Source organism: Aegilops tauschii, chromosome 6, assembly GCF_002575655.3.
Source record: "Aegilops tauschii subsp. strangulata cultivar AL8/78 chromosome 6, Aet v6.0, whole genome shotgun sequence".
Classification (NCBI taxonomy): Eukaryota; Viridiplantae; Streptophyta; class Magnoliopsida; order Poales; family Poaceae; genus Aegilops; species Aegilops tauschii.
Genome location: NC_053040.3, coordinates 445,488,486 through 445,499,393, shown reverse-complemented (window position 1 = coordinate 445,499,393; position 10,908 = coordinate 445,488,486). Strand labels below are relative to the sequence as shown.

The 10,908-nt window shown below is 47.5% G+C and overlaps 1 protein-coding gene across 1 annotated transcript; it reads right to left on the bottom strand.

The window, feature by feature from the left end:
* Positions 1–373: 373 nt before the first annotated feature.
* LOC109784300 (WAT1-related protein At1g44800) lies at positions 374–3,368 on the bottom strand. The gene is made up of 4 exons (XM_020342898.4): positions 3,015–3,368; positions 1,767–1,829; positions 988–1,671; positions 374–889 (listed from the first exon to the last, which is right to left on the bottom strand). The coding sequence occupies exons 1-4, from the start codon at positions 3,206–3,208 to the stop codon at positions 661–663; spliced, it is 1,170 nt and encodes a 389-aa protein (XP_020198487.4). The 5' UTR covers positions 3,209–3,368; the 3' UTR covers positions 374–660.
* Between the last annotated feature and the right edge of the window lie 7,540 nt (positions 3,369–10,908).

Here is a 10,908-nt window from a genome sequence, read left to right as displayed (position 1 = left end):
GGTTCCATGTGGGTCTGTTAGGAGGGAGTTTGTTGTTCATTCAGCTGTTAGGTTGGGGCCTTGCCCTCTGAACTATGGTTTGTGTTAAGCGTGGCCGGTGTGGCCTGTTGAAACGTCTGGTTCTTGAGTATGTGCGTTGTTTAAACCTTGTGATGCTGCCTTCATGGCTTTATTAATTTAAAGCCGGACGCGTCTAGCGTCTTCGTTCCAAAAAAAAGACACAAATAGTTAGTAGGTTGGAAATGCGAAGTGTGTTGCATGCCATGATGTCCTTCTCTCAAAGACTAAAGCACATTTGGACTCTTTCCATCAATAATGAGAATAATGAACTAGCTAGTCACAACTAAAGATAGCTAATCAGTTGAAGCACCAGTTAAGCAAAGCAGGCGTGATTAAATTAAGCAAGCGATCCGGACACGTACATCACTGGTCTCATCCGTTACACTTGCTACAGCCACCACTCGCTGATCTTCTCTCACTATCACATGACATGATTGGATCGTAGCTAGCGAGAAGCTGACCAGAAGAAGAAAATGCAGGAAAAATTCGCCTCCATACATGATCGATGGACCATATATGCATTATACCAGGAAAATATAGACAGACGGATCGATGATCGTATGCATTGGAGTATATAGTTACTCCGATCGATCCCTTTGACTAGTAGTGGCCATTGGCTGCCGGCGTCTCCACGCCGAAGACATGGCCGCCGCCGTTGCCGTTGCGGAGCTCTTGCTTGCCGCTGCCGCTGCCCTGGCCGCTGGTCACCGAGGTTAAGGGCAGCTCGCCGGCGCCCTTGCTGCTGCCGCCGGCTTTGCTGATCTCGTCCTTGCTCTTGCCCCAGATGAGAAAGTAGAGGCCTCCAACAATGATAGCTGCACCAATCACACTGAATGCAACAATGAAATGAGATCATTAGTATTGTTGCACTAATGTATTAATACATCCACATCCATCTTGATGTGGTGGCAGCACAAAATTATGTACCTTCCGAGATTGATCTCCTCCTTGAGAATGATGGAGCCCATGACGGCGGTTATGATCATGCAGAGTGGGTTGAATGCCGTGACGAACACCGGGCCCCTTTGCCTCGACACGATGCCCTGCACGTAGTATGCCACGCCGGAGCACACTATGCCGGCGTAGACGGCGGTGAAGAGGCGCATGTCGAAGCCGATAACCCAGGCCTGAGTGTTGGCGCGCTCGGCGACGAGGGCGATGGCGCCGCTCATGAGGGATCCCATGCCGCAGATGAGCACGGTGAGCGACAGCTCCGCCGGGTAGCTCCTGAGGGTGTTGGACTGGAGGATGAAGAAGCACGCCCAGGCCACGCAGGCGATGATGACCATGATAGTCCCGTTCAGCCAGTCCCGCGCGTCGGCTGCGCCGCCGGCGCCCTGGCCACTGGCGGTGGCGTGGTGCTGGCCCTTGGTCCACGGGAACTGCACGATGGGGCCGTGGTACAGTACCATCAGCACCGCGCCGGCCACCGTGAGGACCGTGCCAGCGATCTTGGCCTGGCTGTGGAGGCTCCGCAGCCGCACCTTCTCCATGCGCAGGAGGAGGGCCAGGACGAAGGTGACGGCCGGGAGGATGTTGACGAGTGCCGTCGCGAATCCCGCCGAGGTGAGCTTCGCCCCCATGAAGTACAGGTTCTGGTCAATCACAGGCCTGAGAAACCCAACGACATCAGTTTGAAATCAAGAAAGAGTTATGTGCTTGATCGCCATGAACGGACGGTCAAATAATTAATCGTACGGACGTACTCGAGGAATGCGAGCCCCATGATCTTGAGGAAGATGGTGATTGTCATCTTTGGCCTCTGTCCCCTGCACATGACGATAGAGCAAATATACAGTAAGCTAGTGATCCTCCATTAATCATGATATAGCTATGTGAAAATGAACACTACTACTCCCGTACCAGAATATACGACGTTTTTGCTGTTTAATTTAAACTGCAAAAACATCTTATATTTTGGTACAGACGTAGTACAAAATTGCACTCCCTCAGTGCTTGGAAAATAGGCAGTTGGTGAAAAGTTCGACCAAGTTTATGAATTTTTGTTTTTCATGAAAATCTTTAGGCGTTCTTTTCCAGCACAGATGGAGTAGGAATCAACGGTGCATGCTTCCATCTGACATATGGGTCCCATGCATGGCAGGACCTCCACCAGTGGCCAATCAGGGCACACTGCCTAGTGGAGGTCGTCCAAGTGCGTTTACACGGACGTAAACACACATACCGCACACAGGCCGGTTAGCTAGCCACATATATATACCTGCTTATGTGTCATTTTCTACTTCTGCTAATTGATGCACTCTGATGTTCTGATTGATCCATCCATATATAGTAGATGCTGCATGACGAGAGGTACGTAAAGGCGGGAAGATATCTTGCCGGTACACAATAGAATAAGATATCGAGATGCATGCACAGTACTTTTCTGGTTTAGGATCCACGAGTGGTGGTTGTGCAGGTTGCACCATCTAAATGAGACAAAAATGAGAATGAGCCGAACGAATTGTACGTGTGCGTTTGCTCGATGGTGGTGGTGCACGTTTGGCAAGTTGGCGTTGTTAATTTTCCCGATCTTCCTTTGCATCGCAATCTGTTTGTTCAGTTGTCCCTAGCCCCCCACCTCCAAAGTTTTTCGAACTAACTAAAAGTGAATGCTAGAGTACATTCATGGGAACATCTGTCAGAATCATAGCTAGCTAATTAAGATCATTCTTACATGTCCTATTGTACGTGTGATGACTTGGCCAATCGCTCATCTTGATCCTCTACCGGATGTTTGTCCTAGGAAAGTTGGGCAACGGTGACATGCATGCTCGGTTACACTTGCATGCATGTGCATGTGAGCGAACCCATGATCCTCGTACGAACAAAAGAGTGGTGCATGTCTGTGTGTGTGTGTGTGAGAGAGAGAGAGAGAGAGAGAGAGAGAGAGAGAGAGAGAGAGAGAGAGAGAGAGAGAGGTCCATGCATGGAAGGAACTACTAGCTAGTTACCTCTCGAAGTAGAGGGCGAAGGGGGCCATGACGGCGGTGGCGACGAGGTTACGGTAGACGACGAGGACGAAGTGGCTCATCCCGGCCTTGAGGGACGCCACGGCGATGATGTACATGCCGGCGAACCCCACCTGCAGCAGCACCATCGCCAGGTACGGCTTCACATCGCTCAGAACTTTCCACCCCATACCCATCCTCTCTCTCTCTCTCTCTCTCTCTCTCTCTCTCTCTCTCTCTCTCTCTCTCCCTGGGTAGCTAGCTTTGCTTCCTTCTCACTTAAAAATCAAGTCTTCGCTCTCACTCTCTCTCTCTCTCTCTCTCTCTCTGGCAAGCAATGGCTGTAATCGATGAGGCAACACCGTGACCCGCCTCCCTTATATAGACGCGCTCCATCAACACTGTGCACGTAGCTGGATGCAAAGTGGAGTACTGTAGCCCATGGGTGGATCCGAGTCATTTATGCGGCTGCCTCAGCATGTACGTGTGTCCCAGTGCTCGCTTAGCTACATGTTCCATTCCCAGTTTAATATTCCACTTCCCATGCAAAGGAGAGCAACTCTCTCTCTCTCTCATCCCATCTTTTTGTATTTTTTTTTCTTTCGAAAATGCAGGTAGCACGTACAGCCAATGGCGGGTGGGTTTGGATAGCTTTCCGGCCACCTGAGGAGAATGCTATACTCGCGACAGGGAATTTGTGTTAATACATTGGCTTTTTCACTTTGCCCCTAGCTAGCTGAGCTAGCTAGTGCTGTCAGGATCAGAGTACTGTCAATGAGTTAATCAGCTGATAAGATGTAGCATCAATACTAGGCTACTCAAGTGACTGCTCTTCTCTTGGGCCTAAATGCCTCATTGCAAATCAAGAGATTCTTCCAGAAAGGACCAATATCATGTTTTTCTTTCTGCTTACAAAGGCATGATATCTTACATTAATAAAACTTATTCAGGCCGACTTTTACTACTGTGCCAACATGTGGAATCCTCGGCGATGGCATGCCGAGCCTACCTCTTGTTCAAGATGTTCCACTGCTGCAAGATACCACATAGTTTGAAAATGGCATCAGTGGCAAGTTGTAGATGGATCCGCTCTATAACAAGTTTATTGTGAATTGTCAATACACTAGTAGAAAAAGGGGCTTTTGTCTCGGTTGGTAAGGGCCTTTAGTCCCGGTTTTTGAACCGGGACTAAAGGGTCGTTACTAATGCCTCCCCCCTTTAGTCCCAGTTCTTACACGAACCGGGACTAAAGGCCGTCCACGTGGATGCAGCCTGGAGCTCCACTTTTAGTCCCGGTTGGTGTTACCAACCGGGACTAAAGGAAATTTTATGATATTTTTTTTTTGAAATTTTTTTTGCGAATTTTTTTAATTTTCAAATTTCTGAATTATTTTAACCTCTAATCTCTAATCACCACCCCTCACCACTGCTCAATTTATCCTCTAATCTCTAATCACCCCTCATCATTCCAAATCATCTAACTTCCCGGACGGTCACCCATCCTCTCACTACTCCAGCCTGAGCACGCTTAACTTCCGGGTTCTATTCTCCCTCGTTTCCAAGTCTGCACTTGTTGTTTTCCTGACAATAGTAAGATGTCAATTCTATTAACCCTCAGAAATTTAGCTTGAGCATGAACTGACACATTTCACTGTTTGAGTTTGAAACTATTGTTTTTAAAAAACAATAATTATTTAGTAACACTAATATTTCTGGAATAATTAGTTTGACCATTGTTTGACCACTGTTTGACCACAGTTTGACCAGATTTGACCAAAATTCAAAAAATGAAATAATTATTTAGTAACACTAATATTCTAGAATAATTAGTTTGACCACAATTTGAAATTTTTTGAATTTTTTTGCCTCTCCAGATCTTAAAAGCCCCGTATCTTTTTTTCTGTTAGGTTTTTGAGGATTTTGAAAATGCTTAATGGGGCTCCCCCGGTTAAATTTGGATGTAACTTTTCGAGTAGATGAATTTTCATATAAAAAACTTTTTCATCCGAGTTCGTATGCAAAAGTTATGCCCATTTTAAGAAATTCCAGAGAGATTTTGCAAATAAAGTCGAAATTCATACTTGTTAATTTTCCCAACAACTAGACCACATATCACATGGGAAACTTATTTTATTTATTTTTTTTGACATTTCCATCATTTTCTTTTGTTTTTTCTAAAACTGAAAAGGCGGTCCAAGGGGGGGGGTAGAGTTTGATGGGCCCTTTAGTACCGGTTCGTGCCATGAACCGGTACTAATGCCTCAAAGCCCATTAGTACTGGTTGGTGCCACCAACCAGTACTAATGTGCATCGCACCCTTTAGTCCCGGTTCGTGGCACCAACCGGGACTAAAGGGCCCAGGTGAACCGGGACTAATGCCTTAGCTGCACGAACCGGGACCAATGCTCACAGTAGTCCCGGTTCGTGACTGAACCGGGACTAATATGAATATTGCCTTGTGACGAAAGCCCTGTTTTTGTGCTAGTGACAGCGTCCAAGAGAGCACCATGAAGCCCACCCACTGTAGGCGACGGTCGTAGCCCGAGCTGGCCGCCATGATCTCATAGAAATTAGGAAAGTTAGCGGGGGCACCAACTGTGCCTCGGGACTTTCCGTAAGCGGATCCAATAGAACTGAGCATAACGCATGCATGAGAACATGTGGTTGATATCATTATCGATGTTACACAGAGGGCACAATCCATATCTAGGACCATTGCACTTCAGGACTTGGTCACCAGAAGGTAGACAGTCCCTCAACAACTGTGACAAACATGAAGATATGTACTTTCAAGGGTAACCAAACCGACCAAAGCTTTTAAATCTCGGAGGAACCATGACTAGTGCCGATGGCATGGTAGATAGATTTCGTCGAGAACTTGTCCAAAGGTTCAAGGTGCCACGAGGCGGAACCTGGTGTCGTGGTAGGAGTAATCACTTCAATTTCTTGAAGGAGGGCCTCCCACTAAACCATCCTGGTGGCTCGAAGGAGTGAGATATTCCCAGGTTCTTCGAGGGCACTCGCAGGTTACAAATGTTACACAATGATATGGCACTCCTGCTTATGCCTAACACCCTGCCAAAAGAACCTTGATATCCTTGTGATGGAATTCGCCCACCCGGGTTAAAGTCTTAGACTTGGCATAGGGACTCACATTTTTCTAGATTTATCCAAGTTTTTTTGGGCTCTATCCTTTGAGCGGTAAGGTGTATTCGCCAACTACGATGTGTTTGTGGCGATTTTCTCAATCTCTTGAAACAAGATTTCACCCACCTTTATAGATAAAGCACAAACAGCTGAACTGATACATAGTGGTGAGAAATCCCTCAAACAAGCATGTCGATAGGAAAATAAAATGGCACCGGGCAGATGGCACGAGTGCCACAAACACAACACCGAGCAATAAAGATAAGAGAGGCCATCCCTAACAAACAACACCCAAGACTACTTAAGAGGGCCTAAGTCGAGCCGCCATGAGAGACCACCGTACACCAAGGACCCGAACACATAGAGCCATCTTCGGAAGGGGTCGTCTCATCGTAGAGACAACCCTCTCGCTCTAGGCCTTGGAGCGCCGCTCCTGCCAAGAGGCAGCAACGGCCAAAGACAGAGATCATGGGAACACATCTATAAGATAGGAGATCAACCCGACGGCGTAGGCCATCTGCAACCGAGAGTGACTGAGGTTCCGCGATGATGCCATCCAGAGGGTGATGACGCCAAACGTCACCGTCGTCGAGCCCGGAAGACGGACTAAGGTTTCACCCCGGAACCGTGACACAGTGAGGGAACCCATAGCAACACCCCCTAGAGGCAAGCGACACCCGTAGGTGCCGGCGCTACCAGTGCCAGAGCGCATAGCTTTCGCTCAGACCCACACAGTAGTCACCCGCCGACTCAAGGTTGTCGACCCACCCCACGAGGGGGGAGGGGAGCACCCATGCCAAGCCTCCAGATTTGAACCAGGGGATCGCCACCGCCGAAGCCACTACGACACACGGGACACCCACCGATCCTCGCCTTGCTACCCACATAGCCAAGAGGAGACGCTGCCACCGCTGCGACGCTGCCCATTGCAGAGCTAGCCGTGAAGACTCACCATCCAGCAGGGCCGCCGCCCTGGTATCCAATAAAGACACACTACCGCCACGAAGGGAACAAGTCGCCGAAGCACAGACATGGACACAACCTCGTGCTGAAGCGCCGCCACAGTCAGGAGCGGCCACCTCAACACCCCTCCAATGGCTCAGTTTTCGGAGATGCTCATAGGGAAAAGTTATGTGCATGTACGTGCAGCGTGCGTTCATAGGGGTTCATACGAGTGAATGGATGTGCGTGGAACGACTACTATGTTTAAAAAAAGTGAGGCACAAGTCTAATCATATTCAATGAAACAGTCTTTTGCTAAATCTCAGTCGACTTGGTTATGTCTTAGTCGATGCTTATATTCGTGAGATTTTACATTGAGACCTATGTAATTTTTTAATTTTCAGCCTTTCCTTTTCTCATTCATGCATGTTATGTCACTTGATAGTGACGTAGCCACACTCTTCATGAAATGATCTTTCTTAACCACCAAGCTACCCACCCTTCAATAAAATTTTACACGGATTTCCATGTAAATGTCACAGATATAACATTGACTAAGACTTTGTCAAGTCTCAGTCGACTAAGACTTCATCAAGTCTCAGTCGACTGATATTTAACAAGCATGTTCATGAAATGATCTTTCCTAACCACCAAGCCACCCTCACCTAATAATAGAGAATTGAAAAAACTTCTAAGCCGCACCTTGTTTCCACAAGTGCAGCCTCGCTAGCGAAGTTCAGCGAAAAGTCACATTCTCGTGGTTAGGCGTCTCCTCCCTTTTTCGACTCCTTCATTGTCCCACGCACGCTAGCTCTGAGGCATATCTTCTCATCCTCTCCTCGTCTCCCTCTAACCAAGACATGATCCGACTGATCATAGTGCCATAAATAATATCACCCCGGGCGATGCTGCCTTTCCTTTTCTGCACAGACGAGGGCGTCCACCTAATGCACTCTAATGGAGGGCGTACGATCGGATGGATCGACGTCCGGCGCCCGGCCGCCGTGCCACCTAATGCTAGCTATAGCTAGTGCGCCGTGCATGGTGCGCTCCTGTTAGGATCCACGACCATCCATCCGTCAAATCGGACGATCTCCTCCTCGCAGAAAACACTCCTTCGATCGATCGCTCTGCCTTTGCTTCAGTTCCATCCTTCCAACGCATGCATCCCTGTAAAGTAACGCATGCTCGATCGTACCAGGAGCGAGATGGCCTCCGATCTAGTGGTACGGATGGGATGTATGCCGGACTGCGGTACCAATGAAGCATGGGTGAGTGTGGTGGTAAGGGATTGGGTTGACACGAACGTACACGGTGGAGATTGTGGCCTCTCCACTATAGCATCTCGCGGCTTCGGTTCTCGCTTTCTCTCTGCCATGGCCCGGACTAGGCTAAGCTGGCTGGCCGGCATATGTCAAGTAGGATTCGTACACCCAATATAGTACAATGTGTAACTGACGCTGCAGTTTAATCACTAATTAAGGTACCATATCCAGTGTTCGGTGCTGTACACATGAAAGGGAGAAGTGCCTTTTCTTATGGGTAGGGGTTGGTTAGGGCAAAAGTTCATCAAACTGCCGCAATCTGGCTGGGAGGGGCTCGTCCGACTCTCCCCCACATCGGACGGTGTTTGATCGTCCAATGGCAGCTGGTGGTTTAATTTTGTCTCTGGCAGGCAGCACTCAGCAGTGCCACTTCACTTTCCGTCTGCCCCCCGTCGGCGTCGCCTCGCCTGAAAAGGGAAAAGAGAGATGGACGTATCTTCGAAGCAGCCATGCATGCACACCGGCGCCGGCACCGGCAGGTAATCCAGCTCCAGCTGTGGCACATCACACGTCTCAGTTCCCATCCGACTTGGCCCGCCGTGAATCACACGCACTAACCGCATCCTTTCTTCCTCTCCGGTCAGTGTCACCCGGGAGCTTGAAAGGCAAATGGAAGGAAAAAAAGAAATACGTAGGCCAATTGGCCTAACTAGTTTAAGCCATTCCAATGGCCAATTCGCCTCCAATCCGCGCTGCTCCCTGATAGAACAACACTGCCGGCCACCACCACCAGCCGGAGTGCACAGGTCGTCTCACCACCAAAGCAAGTCGTCGTAGCTAGCTGTAAACCTATAGTAACCTGCGTACTCTCCTACGTACGTACAGCGACAGCACAGAGGCATTATTGGTACCAGAAGGACTACTCCCGGCCGCTTCTTGCTGAAGTTTTGCAACTTTGGATTAACAAAATATGTAATGCTAACCCTGTCATTAGAAGGTGACACCAGCCGGGGATATCAATCATCGATTATTCAATCCCTGCCAGTGCTCGCATGCAGGGCAGCAGGCCGGCGTTCGTCGTCATATTTGCGGCAATGATTTGCGGCTTTTGGGAATGCGCTGTCAGCTTAAACTATTTGTGGCTGGAGTTCCAGGGCCACTCTGGCCTATCACGAGACCGCGGATCTGATTGGGGCCTTTGCTTTTGCTTTTCTTTGCATGAAATATGTATGTGATGTCTTTTGCTGGAAGGAAAACCCTACTCTTTTGCTTGCTGCATCTTCTCCGTTGTGGCATACTCATCCCCTTATCCTCGCTGATATATAGTTTCAGTTCGTGGCAAGTACGTACAAGTTTGGCATGCATGCTTGGCTCAAATTAAACTCCCTTTTCTTGTAAATTCAAAAGAGAGATTCGTATGTGGAGGATTCAATGAAGTGAATACGTAAATGTTGAAATCAAATCCAATAGGAAGTGAAACATTCATCAACACGGAGCTTCATTCTGGAAGCGCATGCATATGGGTGGCTGACGATTGGAGGCATTTGCCCCCGAGTTTTTTGAGATGTGTAAGAGCATCTCCAGCAGATCCCATTTCCCCCAATATTTTTTGGTGATCACAAAAATGAGTAAAGCTACACAAAACAGATTGAATAACAGATCACCTAATTATTACCTTAAACGACAATGACATGGCATTATTGGGCAGCCCTAACACGTTTCTCAATTCTTATCATGTCATTTGGCTTTTTAGAACACGGCCAGTAGCATAGCCATCCGATGGCTATATGTTGTTGCCATGTCATTCAGAACTATAATTTATCATCACTCACAATAAGATTGGTTATGATATTTGTCATACTTCACCTTTCTATTTCTTCTGCCTCCACATTTATTATGTTTGTTTAGAGGCTATGTGTAGAGTGTGTGCCCTTGCATGAAAACCGCCGCCTATGAATTTTCTTGTCTCTCTTATCCACATAGATAAACAGTTTTTTTTAGGATAATAGATAAACAGTTTGCTAAGTCTTAGTCGACTGAGACTTCGTTATGTCACACTTGATGCTATATGCCTTTGATATTGCATGGAGGTTCGTACAATTTTTTTTTTCAGTTTTTCCTTTTTCTTCTTATATAGTATATATCACTTGACTGAGACCTAGCCACAACCATAGATAAAAGTACTCCTTATTAAACTTGCTCTTATTACCTATCCAACCTGAAGTTCTGTTCATCAATCCATGGAGAGTCCGGTAAGCAATAAACTATGAAGTCCTTTTTCTTCCTTCAAAAACTTTTGTGTGTAAGCAGCGATGTAATCATAACTAAAAATTTACCTAAGTCTTGGCTATTTTTTCTTAGATAAACGTATAGCTGCGTTCTCCATGCGTCCGTTAGCCAACCAATACAGAGGTTGATGCACGTCGCCGAACATTCTTTCAGAAGCAATCGTAGCCAAGTAGAATTTTTTCACCTTTTCCTGAACGGAGTCATCGAGCATGTTCCTGCAAATGGAAACTGAACCTGGCATCCAGATGTAGTGG

Coding starts and splice junctions, on each gene's coding strand:
- LOC109784300 (XM_020342898.4), bottom strand. CDS start 3,208: ATGGGTATGGGGTGGAAAGTTCTGAGCGATGTGAAGCCGTACCTGGCG. Junction 1,830..3,014: donor TTCGCCCTCTACTTCGAGAG/GTAACTAGCTAG, acceptor CGTCATGTGCAG/GGGACAGAGGCCAAAGATGA. Junction 890..987: donor GAGGAGATCAATCTCGGAAG/GTACATAATTTT, acceptor TGTTGCATTCAG/TGTGATTGGTGCAGCTATCA.